Genomic DNA, 15,775 nt, shown 5'->3' on the forward strand with positions numbered 1-15,775 from the left:
CTTTGGATGGTGAGAAGACTAAGGTTTAGCTCCAGTTAGTTGCCGTGGGCTGCACTAAACTTTCAAACCTTGGGAACTCTTCAACAACGTCTTCAAGTTGTTCCAGGAACCAAAGAACCAAAAAAAAATTCCAACATCGGCCGAAGAGGCTAAGGGATCGTAACACCTTAGCTTTCTCTTATTGCTTTGTCACCTTGATCTGCTACCTTTCATCATCATTGTTCCAACACCAACCAGGAGCATGCCGCCATCAATTTCCTCCGGGTCGGCAACGGCCCACGACGAGGAAGCGGTCGAGACCACGGCCCTCCTCCCACAACAGCAACGTCCACGCCCCGAGTACGCAGCATGGGTGCAGGAGATATGGTTCCTCACCAGGGCCTGCATCCCCGTCATACTGGCCTACATGCTCCAAAACAGCCTGCAGACCATCTCTGTCCTCATCGTCGGCCGCCTGTCGCCCGAGGCCCTTTCCGCCGCCGCCTTCGCCTACATGTTCGCCATGGCGACGGCGTGGCTGATCGCGCTCGGCGGCACCAGCGCCCTCGACACGCTCGCGTCGTCGTCCTTCACCCGCTCCAAAGACAAGACCAGCCTGGGCCTGCTCCTACAGCGCGGGTTCCTGGTCCTGACCGGGTTCTACGCCGTGGTGGTGGTGGTGTGGTGGTTCGCCGAGGACATATTCAGGGCGCTGGGCCAGCCTGAAGAGATTTGCGTCATGAGCGCCAGGTTCCTGAGGCTCTTGGCTCCCGGCGGCCTCGGCTACGTCTGGTTCGAGTGCATGAAGAAGTTCCTGCAGGCGCAGGCCATCTACCGCCCGGGGACCTACGCGTTGATGCTGACGTCGCCGCTCAACGCCCTGCTCAACTACCTCCTCATCTACAAGTTCGGCATGGGACTCGACGGCGCCCCGATCGCCACCGGCATCTCCTACTGGCTTTCCTTCTTCTTCCTGGTCGGCTACGCCGCCTTGGTGCAGGGGAAAGACTGCTGGGGAGGCTTCGACCTGCGCCGCGCGGCCACCAACGTCGGCCCGTTTGCCCGCCTGGCCGCGTTGGGTGTCGTGCACGTCGGCACCGAGTGGTGGGCGTTTGAGATCGTTGCGCTGGCGGCGGGGAGGTTGGGCAAGCTGCCGCTCGCGGCGCAGTCGGTCATCATGACGGCGGACCAAATCATCAACACGATCCCGTTCGGTCTCGGGGTGGCCGAGTCGGCGAGGTTGGGGAACCTGTTGGGGGCGGCCGACGTCAGGGGAGCTCGGAGGTCTGCTCACTCGGCCGCTATTCTGTCAGTCATCTTTGGAACGACGCTGCTGGTGGTGTTGATGGCGGCTCGGCATAGGGTCGGGGCGCTGTTCAACGACGACGAGCAGGTCATCGCGCTCGTGGCCGAGGTCATGCCGTACGTGGCGCTGTTCCAGATCGCCGACGGCCTCAACGGCAGCTGTGGTGGTGCGCTCAGGGGCATGGGCAGGCAGTGGGTCGGGGCCTTGGTCAACTGCTTGAGCTACTACGGAGGCGCGCTTCCCGGAGGCATCTACCTCGCCTTCAACGGATGGGGGCTGGCGGGACTGTGGATGGGTCAGTGTGTAGCATTGGCGCTGGTCGGAGTTCTGGAGTGGGTGATTGTGGGAATGAGCGACTGGACTGTTGAAGTGCGAAAGGCGATCGAGAGGTTACGGGACGACGAAGTTGATTATAATAGTGTTGCGGAGGAGGAAGTGGTGGAGTGATGAAGAAACTTGTATTAGAACTAGACTAAAGCTAGATGCTAGATCCCGAGTGCTTGGCTTGCCTACGTAGACGTTGAGCTTGGAATGTTGCTTCGCGTTGTGGTTTGATGCATCTGATCAAGAATTGACACTTGTTTTGTTCCTGCATGGTCTGCAACCCACTTGCAGCAGTAGATCCATTGTTTTTGTCTCACTTTCTTTTTTTTCTCTTTTTTCCAGAAATCCTCAACACCAAAAATCTGGTGTACAAATTTTCCGAACCACACCAAACAAAAACCCCCCGTTGCCATGTGGCGCTTTGGTGGACTTTGGAATTCTGTACCGGAACTGCGGAAGATTGCGCAGACCAAGACCCACGACCCAAAAAAGGGCAAGACTACAAAAAGCTGATGATCTTTTTCTTTTTGTGGTATTAGGTCCAAGTGGCGTTGTTGAATACCAAAGTCCATAATTCGCTGCGAGGCCCAAGCAGGGCCAGATGCCGAAACAAACTAAACGTAGATAAGAAAAACTCTTGACGAGGTTTCATAGATAAGGTGAACCACGATAAACGTTCCACCTCTGCTTGCCAAGATTCAATCTGGCGTGGGTGGGGAGCTGAAGATAAGCAACCAAAACCCTGGATTGGCTTGTCTAGTCTAGATTTCAATATGCTCAAGTCCCGAATGAGATCTTTACTCGACGAGACCCATGAACCAAGTGGCAATGGCAAGGGTTCAGAGCAACGGTCCGAAGTCGGGAAAATAGCTCAAAAAAAAAAAAAAAAATACAGCATTTTCAGTTGTCACAAGTTCTAGGTAGCCCAGCCGAAAGAATGGGTCAGTGCCCCTTTCTGGTCTGATTACACGCGCACTCACCATGTCTTGTTTCGGTCAATGGACCTGTGAGATAGATGGTATTACGACGGTGCCTTAGGTGCCACTGTAGATAGATTGATTCCCAGGACCCTCCCAGACTTGATATATCGTGGGGCATTCCTATTCCGCATTGTTGATCAAAAGACCCTGTCCCAAAAGAATTCCATGCAAGCTGTCATCCCTTACCCAATTCCTCAGCCATGCAGGACCAACAGGAAAAGCAGATTCCTTCTAAAGGACAGCAAAATAACGGTCATGATCCAGAAAACATTGCTGTGCAGACTGATTCCGCCGAGCTGGTGCAAGTGACGGAAAATGGTCTCAAATTGTTCCCGCAACCAGTGGCCGGTGATGCCTTGGATCCCTTGAATTGGTCCAGTGCGCAAAAGCACATCATTCTCGCCATAGTAATGGCTCTGTACGTGCGATCCTCGCCGACACGGGCCGCTTACCACAACAAAATCTAGCCACTAACCTCTTCGACCCCTAGCTATTTCATGTTTACCTACATAACCACAGTGACGGTACCATCCTTCCCCGCGCTGCAGGACCAGTATTCAGCCAGCCTCGAGCAGGTGAACTGGACCGTCGCCATCCCGGCGTTGGGCCTGTCCCTCGGCCCTCTCATATTCGCCACCCCGGCCGACACCATCGGGCGCCGGCCCATCATCATCCTCGGCACCATTATAGCCCTGGCCTCCACCATCGGCGCGGCCCTCGCCCCAACCCTGCCCAGCTACATGGCCGCTCGCTTCTTCCAGGGCCTGGGAGTCAGTCCAGCCGCCAACGTCGGGCTTGCCGTCATTGGGGATCTGTTCCATGAGCACGAGCGCGGATCAAAGGTCGGCCTGTGGGTGCTCGCCATCGACTCTGGTCTGCTTTTCGGGCCCCTGATCGGTGGGTTCATCAGCCTGGCGGGCCATACCTGGATACAATGGTCGTGCGCGATCTTCTTTGGTGCCATCCTGCTCACGGAGCTGGCTTTCCTCCCCGAGACGCTATACCCGCGGGACTTGATGGCATCCTCATCGACGCTGAGCAGCTCCGACTATGCACAGGAGAAGAATGCTACCTCTACGCCGCCTCAGCTCGTGCGGCGAACCAAGGAGCTTCCCTTTGTCAACATCGCACCCATTCCCGGTATTCAGCATCCTAACCCACTCGACACCATTATTCGCTTCGCAAAGACTTTCAAGTACGCCGTCATCCCGATCGCCATAGTGACGTACTGCTTTGCTTGGTACTGGTGGGTGTTGTCGGTGGTGACGCTGGTGCCCGTTGCGTATCCCGATTATGCGCCACACATTCAGGGGTAAGTTTTCATTTGCAATGGGCTAAAATTAATTGTGGTTCTAGCTGACATTGAAGCAAAGGCTCTTGTTCATCGGCCTTATCGTCGGCACTTTGGTCTCAGAGGTACTCTTCTCCGGCAGGCTCAGTGATCGACTAATCATCCACTTCACAAAACGCGGCGACGTCAAGACGCCCGAGATGCGCCTTTGGCTCATCTACCCTGCCGTGATTCTCACCGCCGTCGGCCTGGTGGTGTGGGGAGTCAGCATCGACGAGCAGTACCACTGGATGGTGGGACAAGTGGCGTTTGCATTATGTACGTCTCTCCTATCTATTCTGCTTCCCTCTTTTTGAAGCAAAACAAAAACCCCCTACCTTCTCAAATACTAACACAGCATCGAGGAAAAAAACAGTCGGAGCAGGGATCCAAATGGGCAACACGGCAGTCTGCGCCTACGCCGTCGACGCCTACCCGCTGCAGAGCATGGCCGTCATGACCTTTTACGCCGTCATGCTCAACATGTCGGCCTTTGTGGACCCCTTCTTCATCGTGCCGTGGATCGACACCGCGGGCTTCACCTGGGCCATGGCCGGCCACGCCCTAATCACCGCCGGCGTCTGCCTGCCCGTCTTTGCGCTGCTGCATCGCTTCGGCGGACGACTGCGGCGCGCATCGGGGGAGCCAGACTGGACGAATCCAGAGTTTGGCGGTGTCAGGGGTTAGCAAACTTGGAGAAAATCGTGAGGTTTTTGAGGGGGGAAAATGTAGATTTAATAGAGATTATGGACTCATTATACAAAGCTAATATTTACACATCCGTTGCCGGGGCCGTTTTTACTACCTTGCCAGACATGAGAACATCACACGCTATGGTCTTCCACAGCTGCTGTCACAACATTCAAGTCAAGCTGCTCTCCCTAGCTTTCTACCTTGAATATGGTGATTCAACCAGTCGATGGCTTGACAAAAAGACCCATCCATGACCGAGTAAGCGGCGCGCTTGTGTACCCGCTGCGGCATGTTTCTGCCTTGTGACGCACGCCAACGTACACGTGCAGCGGGATTTATTGGGTAGGAGAGCCATCCAGCCCCTGCATGCTACCAAACAATGCCTCCCAACTGCCCTGTCTATGCTGGAATTGGAAAACTGCGAGTTAACAGACCTCAAAAGGGAATCGAAAGCATCCAAATCAATATAATTTAATAGGGCACTTTCGAGACCCTTGGACAATGCCTTCTCTATTGAGTTGCGAGCTCTAAGTTAAGAAGGTCCTCCAATCGCTTTTATTTATGGTTTTCATCTGCAAGGGAGTCTTGAAACTCGACTTAATTAGTTACTCAGTTACTCATGGGGCTAATCCGCTGCCATAACTTTTTCCATTCCGGATTTCGCTGGCATGTATTTTGATCGAGCTTGCCGTAGTAGATGTGAAGCCTCGACCTAGTTGCGGGTATTGTGAGTGGATAATTTGCTTACCAACAATCCAGGCTCTGGAACCACCGGCCTTGTTGTCTATATTTGAATGTTTCAAAATGGCCGTTTATATCCTGGTTCATTCAAGCTTAAGCCAACTATTATATTTACAGACAAATTCTAATTATTTTTATATACCGCAACACCATAATCATTACTTAAAGCCTAAGCCCCCAATGCATACGAAACGGTTCCCGCAGTCATATGAAACTTGAACCATAATATTCAGTGGATTTATTAAGAAGAAAAAGAAAGTAAAACAAATATGCGTATATTCTTTTAATCGGCACACCTGCGCGAGTTGTTTTTAATCGCACTACAAATAATGTGAAAGATATTGCAAAAAATTACCGTTCCGGCCGTGTTCAAAAATTTGAGACCTTGTGCAGGTGGGCAGGTGGGCAGGTGTATATGGCACGTGGTAACCCAATTAATTGGCTTTTAGGCTTGTAGCCGACAGTTGTGTTCGTACCGCTGGTTATTTGCATTGTGACGTGGATATATTTGCGGAGAAATCATGCGCTGAAATGACCGTACACTTTTTTTGGACGCCAATACGGATAGCATGGGAAATTCATAAAAAGAAATTTATTATTAGTGTTGCCAAAACAAAACTCCTGTCATCGTTTTACTATGTTCTCATGTATTAAAGAGGCCTACAACCTTCCCGAATTTATTTTGTTTCCTGCCTGTTCTTTTCCATCATCTAGCTTTCCATTCATTTGCGATCCCATCCTTCAGTTCGTTCGTTATCAATTCGGTTTTAATATGTTTGCTCTCTTCTACTATGTTTTTACCCTTCTTTTGTCCTTTTTCATCGACTTTTCAATCGCTGCTAAAGCTACTAGATTCCATTTTCCGGCTGCGATGTATGGAACATGGACATTAGGCACCACTGCTCCTCCGTCGCTTTTTCAAAGCTATGGAGGCATTAGCCAATGGCCAATATCTACGCAATCAGACAACGTGATCCGAATAGGCTACGACTGCCCCGACGGCCTTCTTCAATATTATTTACAACATCCTCCGTCTAAAATAACCTATATTTACGAAATAGACATGGACAGCAATCTTGTAAACAAGGCTCGCAATAACTATTTTGGGGAAAAATATCGGGAATACAAAAAAATCTACCCTGCCCCTCCCTATGGCAGAGACCCGAACCCTTATAAGCTTGACAAGGCGGTCCATAATGCGATGGAGTTTACGGGGCAAGTTTACGTGCCTTGGACTCTTATTCCTGGGTGGACGATATTGGACCCGAAAACCCAACAAATGACATGGGCGAGGAACAAATTGTACAAAAACCCTAATCGGATTTTGGGGATCCTCGGTAGAAAAAACGACTGGGTTCCTACGTGGATGGAAGAAGAGAAAGATTGTTAGTCGACAGCTTGCGAGGAATTGTGCCGGGCGTATGGTATTGCGAGCAGCTCGGATGAACCGTGGATGTGGCTGCAGGGGAACGTAGCTTTGTCAAACGCGGTTTCCCGTCGCTCGGCGGCAACTTTGGGGGGGGGGGGGGGGGGGGGGGGGGGGGGGGGGGGGGGGGTCAAATCCTGGGCGGGAGCCTTTTGGGAATTGGTGACTGTGATGCGGGACGAAGTTGTAATCTTTGGCCCTGGCTGGGGGAAATATTCTTATATTTCTATACAACGAAAATGTTTAATGATGGAGTGAAATAAAACAGCAGACTTAGCAGGGCTTACCTATAATATATCAGCTAGAAAACAAAGATAAGATAATAAGATGGCTAAGCTTTGGAATACTGCATTGTACACCTACAAGTTCACATTCCCGAAGCCAATGGGACGCAGCCAAAGCATTTTCTCTCCCTCTCTCAAGCTACGGCAGTCAGTACGCCGCAGGGCCGACAGCAATATTCACATTGCGGAAATGGAACAAAGTCCAGGGCCCAGACATAGTCCAGTAAGAAGTGGTGCGAGAACTCGTGCCTTGGCGGGTACCAGAAACGCTACGCATACCAAGACTCATATCGAAACCCTTGGCCCCAAATCAGTGCACAGCTCTGGCAGAAATAAAGATGGAAAAGTGGCCGTATTGGTTCTGTACAGATCCACCTTTCAAGGAGGCTGTTCGTAGACCAGGCGTTTAATCCGTACCAGAACCCTGGAAAGAAAAAGTAGGATTTCCGTGTATAAAGTCAAGAAATTTGTTTTAATCCAAGCCGACCAGCTTGCTTTTTTTTATTCTAGCAATAAATACGTCACAAGGCTTTGCACAAAGGAAAAAGGATCAAGTCATTATGTCACAGTGGGATCAATCATCTGTCTCATTGGCTCTGCAATGGCGGGTAGCCTCGGGTGCCACAAAGAGTGTACTTTAGAGCCCATTTCCTGTCATAGAGGATTGTGATACTACTGGTCGCACAAGTATGATTTTCCGTGAGTTACCCCTCGATGAGGCTGGGTGGCTATCCTAGCGTCGTGAGTTGTAAGCAGGGAGAGATGGCTGCGAAAGTGCTGAGGCCGAGGGACTGAAGCAATACTCAATGGATATAGTGGCATGCTGGACAAGAATTAAGCATAGGGAAACTTGCAGACTCGCATCCCTTGCCACCACCTGGCTTCCCGAGGCTTCGTAGAGCCAGGTGTGTACGATAAAGCTATGAAGACGATTGGATGCACACAGCTACCGCTTGGTAACCCCATGTTCGTCCCCTGTCCTTCCAAAAAGGATAAAAGAAATGTGTAAAGCATAAAAGGTGCTGCTTTGACCGGATAATATAGGAATCCAGAGCCAGAGAAATACCCGCTAGCTGCGCATGGAAAGCCTGTGCCAGTGGTGAATGCGCAGGCGGGTACGAAGATGGTGAGTTATGAAGTTTCTTGTTCGCCATGACACCCTCGAGCAAGAGCTGATGTCGTAGAAAAACCAGCTCACTTTGGGATATTGTACCAAAAAGGCTTCAAGCTGTAGTTGGTTTGCGTGATGTGAAAGTAGGAGCGTCTCCTAGGGACTGACGGTTGACCACCAACACCACAAGACCAAGGAGGTATTCCGCGACATTTAGTGCTTGACTTCACTACAAGAGTGCAGGAACCGTTGTATTTCTTTGAACACAAAGCATGGCACCCAGATTCGTTTCTCGTCTCATGTAACGGTGGATGAAGGCCCGACACGCGCTGCATGAGGGTGACGAATCAATCTTGATTGCGGTTACCAACACGGAGGTCTGCGGTATGTTTGTTCGTGAAGTATACTGTTTAAAAAGGCTTGGTATTTGCTAGTGGCTTGCTTGAGTTCAGTCTTGGAGAGAGCAGAGAGTTGCAAATGAAACATTCAAGGGCAACAATCCCTTTCTCAAGAGAGGGAGTATCAATGAATGTGGCTCGGCATTGCTGCTCTTGGCTTGGTATTCCTCGTAGTTTACGCTGACGTCATCCTGCGCGCGTTGAGAAGAACCTCGCATTAGCGTGAGACGTTCAAAGTCACAACGTACAACATGGCAACTTTGGTTCGCCCAACTGTGATTGCTTATGCAGCCATTGGATATGTTTGCCTGCATGTACAGGACGTGCGTATATACTTTTTGCCCTTGGCACAATGAGGAGGTGAAGTCGAGTTACTGTTGCCAAGAAATGTTTCTTGGAGCTAGGAGAAAGTCCAAGACGGCAGTGAAGGGCATCTGATCCGAGCATGGCTTGGCTTTAATAGCCCACGATTGAATCGAAATTGATAGTTGTTTTGAGCTAGCTGACCCCAGGAAGTGCCGCACGTACGGGGCATGATAAGTAACCCAAGAAACCCCAGATCGGATCTCCAAAATATAGGCTCTTGCACTGCAGTCGTCAACCTCTTGCTAGTTTGACAACAAAGGGCGTAATGTATTATTCACCCCGTGGGTCAAATGCCAGATAAATCTGGAATTGCTGTTTGAACTGGCTCTACGAATTAGTCGCAGTGAGAAAGCCGGTTCGGGTTTGGTAAATGGTTATGGGCATGTTCCAAGCCTGCAAGCCAACAACCTCCTCATTTTCCCCGCCAACAACGAGCGGCCAAAACAATAACAAACACAGGGAATGACGACGATTCTGGGTGAGGGAGTTACTTTTTTCCGTCTATTTTTGGCAATATCTTATGTCCATCCATCACCTGAGTGGTGCCATCTTTGTTCTTGGTGTTCTTGGATTGCTTGGTATGTCTTGGTATCCCTCATCCGCCCGGGAAACTGCCCTTAAAACCACAGCAAAGAGGATACGGCCAAGTCTCTGGCGCTCATCACGTTTCCACCTTGCCCACTCAAAAAGGAACAAGAAGGAAAAAGAAACCCCCGTCGGGTTTTACCGCCATCTGCCCACTTTCAAGTATCTCCGCAGTCGCGCAACGATCTGTCCGACAGAGTCCCCGAGACGCGGGGCCCCGGATTGATGAGCGGGTGGTGACGACGGGGGTGCATAAAGTCGGGTTCAGCATCTTGCTCCCGATCTAGGACAAGATGACCGGTCCCTCATGTAGTCCCTTTTCTCCCTGGTTCATCGACCCTGCAGCTGGCAAGCATACTGATTTCACTAGAATTCACAGCCATGGCAGACGTCAAAGACGAGAAGCGATCCTCCTCGGAGCAGGAGCAAAACAACCATGGTAATGAAAACAACGCAGCAATCCAATCTACGGGGACTGATGCCGATGTTGGCACTGTTGATGGGAAATCCATTGCGGTAGAGCGCATCGAGTACCCCGAAGGCTCGCCTGAGGCATACTACCGGAACTTTGAACCCATCGCGGCGCTCAACCTGCCTGATTGGCAGGCCACAGAACGTGCCTTGGTCCGCCGGCTGGACTGGACGCTGCTCCCAACCGTCTGGATCTTGTACTTGAACAACTACCTCGACCGAACCAACATCGCCCAGGCCAGACTCAACACCTTTGACGAAGACCTCGGTCTCCGGGGCGATGACTACAACAATGCAGTCGCCGTGCTGACCATCGGCTACATGCTGTTTCAGTTGCCGTCAAACATGCTGCTGACCCGCGTTCGACCGGGCCTGTACTTGCCTCTCACGGCCATTGTCTGGTCTGGAGTATCCGCTGCCACTGCCGGTGTGCGAAATTCTCAGCAACTCATTGTTGTCCGCTTTTTTCTGGGGTGTCTGGAGGCTCCCTTGTTCCCTGGTGTAAGTCGGCCTATATCATGATTCCCCGCACCTTTCATTCTCCGACAAAGAGACTCTTGCTGACTTTTAATCAAAAAAAGTCTGTCTACCTCCTAAACTGCTGGTACACTCGCAAAGAAATCGCCCTCCGGACCGCAATCCTCTACTCGGGTCTGGTCCTCGCCCAGGCCCTGTCAGGTGTGCTCGCAGCCGGCATCTTCTCGGGGATGGAGGGACTGGCCGGGCTCGCCGGGTGGAAATGGTTGTTCATCATCGAGTCACTCACCAGCACGGTGTGCGGCATCTTCGCCTTTTGGACGCTTCCAGACTACCCGCACTCCAAGACTGGCAGCCAGCGCTACTTCATGACCGAGGACATGAGACGCCTTGCCGAGGCCAGGATTGTCGCTGATCGAGTCACGGGCTCTAGCGGCACGGGTAGGGTGGTGGATGGTATCAAATTGGCGGTGACTGACCTCAAGACGTGGTCTTTTGTAAGTTATTTTGGTCCACGCTCTTGGCCAATCACTTTCCCATGCCAAGTGTGTCCGTTGCTGAGTGATATCAAAAATTGCAGGTCCTTCTCAATATCTTCATGACGGCCTCGTACGGCTTCAACTTCTTCTTCCCGACCTTAGTCCGCGGCCTCGGCATCGGCGACAGCATCACCTCGCTCCTGCTGACCTCACCCCCGTATCTCCTCGGCGCCTGCGTGTCCTTTTTCGCCTCGTGGAACAGCGACCGCATCCGAGAGCGTGGCTACCACATCTGCTGTGGCCTGCTGGCCGCCGCCATCGGCTACGTCATCACCATCTCGACCGACAACGTGCCTGCGCGGTACGCGGCCTCGTTTCTGTTTGCTCCGGGCTCCTTTTCGGCAAACGCATTGGTGTACACGTGGGCCGTGTCGACGCTGGGCACGACGCCCGAGAAGAGGGCCGCCGCGGGTGCCATCGTCAACATCTTTGGGCATCTGGGCAACGTGGTGTCGCCGTACTTTTTTAGAGATGAGGAGCAGCCTGTTTACCGGACGGCTTTCATCCTCATGTTGGTGTTTGGAGCGACTGCGTTTGGGATCGCATTCGGCACAAAGATGTTCCTCAAGTTCCACAACAAGAAGCTCAGAAAGAGGTCTGATGAGACGGCCGAGGTCTACAATCCGTACATCTTGTAATTGGCTTGGGAATCTTTGGCAGGCATAAGTGGTCGGCGTCTTGGCGAATATGCACAGTGCATGAATAAGAGGTAAAGTTGACCAAGGAGCTTTTGTCACCACTGTCATGAAGGTAATTAGTCGGGGTATTGAGCATGCATTGTATTTATTGCTTCAATGACTGTTCTTTTGTTTAAACAGTAATTGATCCAATGTCTGACCTAATGCAAAACAAGTATAAGTACCCAAGACGCCTACCTTTCCTTGCGCTCCTGCGGCTCCTCACCCCTTCCCACCTCGCGGAATTGGGATGTATTTTGATAAACGAGACCTAGTAGACAAATGTAACATAACATTACCTGCCGCTAGTATTCATGCGTTATGCTTTGTGACACTTTGCTCATCCTGATTACATGACATTTCAATTATTTTGGTCACAATAGATTAGACTTTATTTGGTGCTTATGGTGTTGTCCCTGCTGCTCTATGCAGACCTGCTAAACGTATTACACTAGTCCGACTAAGCCCAGTCAAAGTTTTCATGTTCAAGTTTTAGAAATTCTATAAATACTTCGGTGAGATCTGAGAAGCCGTTGTGGTGGTATCATTATAAGAGGGACCCCTGACTAAGCTCATGGGCACTGGACCATGGACACCTTCAATAGTAACTTGGTGACTTCTTATAAAAGCTGTTATCCTCCTCTCATTTGGGTTTCACTTTTGTATTTCTTTCCAACTTCAAAACTTTCAAACGAGCTTATATCCCTCTCTTGCTGAGTTTTCCTTTTTTTTTCCTCCAAAAATGCTGCGTCACTCTTTCAATGTTTTTCTTTTCTTTTTAATTCCGTTTCTAAACGGCGTCCTAGCTGTTCAGGATGGGCCTATTACCTACGCAATAGGAACCCTAGCTCCTCCCGACTTGCTCAAAAAACATGGGTCGTTCAACGAGTATCTTGTGAATGAAATGCCTGCAGATCATCAGGGAAAAAGATTTGTCAGAGTGCATGTCAACGGACCTTCCCTTCAAAAGTACTATAACGAGCATCACCACGACGAAAACTATTTCGTTTATGAGGTCGATACAAACGACAGTGAATTCAAGAGGGAGTTTCTAGGCTTTAAGTGGGATAAGGAAGAACTGGGAAACAACAAGCCCTTCCATAACTACTACTATAAGGCGGCGGAAGTCGCCGGGTGGATCCCCATAAGGTGGGAAAGTGTTGACAATATCCTGACCTCCGGCCCTAACGTTGGTTTACGATCAGTGAAGAAGGAGAATTACCACTGAACCAGGCAAACAGATTTGATTTTGGTCGGCGGCTCGGCGCAATTTGGGCGCGCATGGTCACCGTGTAGGACGAGGGGGATTCGTTGCTGCAGGCCGACAGGGCCAAATGGCATCTGTGAGCACGGGGCTCTCAGTTGGTCAATGTTATTTTAGTTTTCTGGCTTCCAATCATTGCGTATACAGAGGTGGAGGAAGGTAGTCGTTTTAAAGAATGTAGAATTAACAGATTCTCACATTTGTAAATAAAACGTATCCCACTCTTTCTACTGAGAGGGCCAACTAGCTGCAGATCCCAATTGCATACTTTAGGGGTGTTTAAAATAAAGTCTTGGACGTATTCGTTCGCTCTGAGGCTTGTAAATGATGGTCTGACGTCGATGCAGATAAGGTATGCAATAGAACACGAGTTGCACATTCAATGGCTGTGCCATAGAGTGGCCAAATCATCCCGGCTTGAGATTTCTCCAAGGCTTACTTACTAATGAAGGAGGGTATCTTGGCTAATGTTGGCCATAGGAGCTCGTTCTCGACATCATAATGATCATATTGGCGATGCAATACGGTTGTCTCTGGATGCCGGGCTACAGTCTGTAATCCTGGTGTACAGTCCGGGTACCAGATCAGACAAGACTATCAAGCATACAATGGTAGAATATATTGAGGAAGAACCAAGGTTGATTTTAATGCAGCACGTGCAACCGTGATGAAAGAGCACTCGCGCCGGTCTTTAGTTAGTTCGGCCGCGAAATTGTTGCTCAACATGTTTTCCTTTGAACAACTCTACTGTATTGGTATTGTATTAACCCGTTGCCGCCGCGGTGCTTATTATTTAAAGGCCATCTTACATCAGCACTTGCTATTACAGACTGGGACTAGCTTCGGAATGCTAAGCAATATCGTCAAGAACCAACCTATGCAGCGGCGGGATCGACAAAGCCAATTCCGCTGCTATAAAATTAACTGTAGCGTCCCGCGTCAGCCCGGCTTACCGATTTACCCGACACCGTTTGTTCATAGTTGGGGATCAAAAGGATGACGATTTCCCTTTGGGAATCGCGATTGCGATATAAGTTTTGGATTATCTCAGGCATTCTATAAAAAACTCCGTTATAGTGTCCATAAAAATCAACACCATTGAAAACTAGAACTAGACAGGAAGCATAATGGCGCGAAAAATCCAGCAAATTCTCTCCTTAATCTGCCCCGCTCTTTTTGCCACGGTTTACAAGACCCCCTATGCCTTGGCCGCCATTGGAGACTACAACGTTGCAGCCCCCGACATCAAAGCGCTCGGCAGCCACCCACCCGCAATCCCCAAACGCTCCGCCGCCGAGGTCATCTCCACCCTGAAACTGACCCCCAACATCGAAAAGGGGTATTTTATCGAAACGTTCCGGGACCCCATCAACGTTACCGACACCACGCCACCCGACTGCGGCGCCGGGGAGGATGCTTCAGGGGTCGTCGGCGGACGGGCAGCCAGCACGGCGATCTACTATCTCCTGGAGGGCGCCGCCGGCGATTCGCTCTGGCACCGTCTCGACGCGGCCGAGGTCTGGCACTTTTACGCGGGGGCGCCGCTGGAGCTGTCGCTGTCCGAGGATGACGGCCGGCCGATTAATAAGGTTGTGCTGGGGCCGGACGTCTTTGCGAATGATGGGCAAAGACCACAGGTCGTGGTGCGGAAGGGGGAGTGGCAGCGGGCGAGGAGCTTGGGGGAGTGGACGCTTGTTGGGACGACTGGTGAGTTACGGTTTCCTTTTTGCATGTTCTGCTCTTCTTCCGCGGGTCCTCACGAGGACTTTTGAGATAGCAGAATCGAGATACCCAAAATATTGCGTAAGCTAATGTCTCTGAGTTAATGCTAGTGGCTCCTGGGTTTCTCGAGAGTGGTTTCGAGCTCGCCCCGGATGGTTGGTCCCCTCGTGAGGCCAGAGCTTGAATGTGGTTGGATTTGGAACCAATCAATAGCCGAATGGGGTATTAATGGGACGGAGTCGATTGACTTGGTTTGGCTCCGAACATGAGGGACGAGTCTAATACATTAGGTGGCTACACATTGGTCAATTGGCCGAGACATACGGTATCTGCTAGTAACTGGTAGCAGCGACGAATCCAGGCATCTGCATCACTGGCATTGATTTACCACGTAATATGCCCTACTTTTGCTCAGGCTGCTCGGGCTATATTTGCCCTCATTAAGTTGTGCCTCACCCCGTTCAGGGGCTGCTCAGGTGTTCTTTAGCTGACCCGCTCTAATATTTTTCACCATAAGTAGCACTCGTTATATCTGTGCCCAAGTCCAAGTACTCCATGATTGAATGATTATGCAAACGTCTGCAACGTATTATAAGACAACTCAACAAATAGCATTCTTACCAGAGGAGTTACAATATTTCAAGTACATAAGCCTACTGGAGCGTCGGTCCAATTTGTTTCAGCGAACCTTATACGGCGTGGCAGGCGAGTCCCACAACAATAATACCGGTCTATGTTTGTTCGCGGGCAGACATGCGTGTGGGTAGATCACGTGTGGTGACACGTGATCTTAGAACACGTAGCAAAGATTTTAACGGATCTCTGCAGGATTGTAAATAGTTACAGAACGATAAATAGCATACATAAAAATACCGTTTTATTTGTTATATTGTTTTTACCGATCGCAACGATTACTTTATTCCTATTAACACTAATTAATATTATTAATATAAACAACACAAATAAACTAAATAAAAGTATTCAAATTGTTAACTCCCTCAACCAACGCTATATTTGGGGTTAGCAACGAAAAATACTATAATAGCTATAAATACCGTATACTAACGCGTTTAAAATCTGTAAATTATTATTACGTAAGCTT

The 15,775-nt window shown here is 50.2% G+C and overlaps 4 protein-coding genes across 4 annotated transcripts; all 4 read left to right on the plus strand.

The window, feature by feature from the left end:
• Positions 1–241: 241 nt before the first annotated feature.
• On the plus strand, positions 242–1,732 carry PgNI_06447 (uncharacterized protein; the record flags this gene model as incomplete). Its single annotated transcript, XM_031126471.1, has 1 exon — positions 242–1,732. The coding sequence occupies one exon, from the start codon at positions 242–244 to the stop codon at positions 1,730–1,732; it is 1,491 nt and encodes a 496-aa protein (XP_030982432.1).
• A 1,057-nt stretch (positions 1,733–2,789) lies between these two features.
• On the plus strand, positions 2,790–4,606 carry PgNI_06448 (uncharacterized protein; the record flags this gene model as incomplete). The annotated part of the gene is made up of 4 exons (XM_031126472.1): positions 2,790–3,007; positions 3,080–3,901; positions 3,963–4,198; positions 4,296–4,606. The coding sequence occupies 4 exons, from the start codon at positions 2,790–2,792 to the stop codon at positions 4,604–4,606; spliced, it is 1,587 nt and encodes a 528-aa protein (XP_030981831.1).
• A 5,298-nt stretch (positions 4,607–9,904) lies between these two features.
• Positions 9,905–11,648, plus strand: PgNI_06449 (uncharacterized protein; the record flags this gene model as incomplete). Its single annotated transcript, XM_031126473.1, has 3 exons — positions 9,905–10,495; positions 10,576–10,968; positions 11,052–11,648. The coding sequence occupies 3 exons, from the start codon at positions 9,905–9,907 to the stop codon at positions 11,646–11,648; spliced, it is 1,581 nt and encodes a 526-aa protein (XP_030983314.1).
• A 2,360-nt stretch (positions 11,649–14,008) lies between these two features.
• PgNI_06450 (uncharacterized protein) lies at positions 14,009–15,210 on the plus strand. Its single transcript, XM_031126474.1, has 2 exons — positions 14,009–14,658; positions 14,784–15,210. Exons 1-2 carry the CDS (start codon positions 14,079–14,081, stop codon positions 14,855–14,857), a joined length of 654 nt encoding a protein of 217 aa, XP_030983172.1. The 5' UTR covers positions 14,009–14,078; the 3' UTR covers positions 14,858–15,210.
• Positions 15,211–15,775: the final 565 nt, after the last annotated feature.

The sequence above is a fragment of the Pyricularia grisea genome, chromosome I (genome assembly GCF_004355905.1).
Source record: "Pyricularia grisea strain NI907 chromosome I, whole genome shotgun sequence".
Taxonomy (NCBI): Eukaryota; Fungi; Ascomycota; class Sordariomycetes; order Magnaporthales; family Pyriculariaceae; genus Pyricularia; species Pyricularia grisea.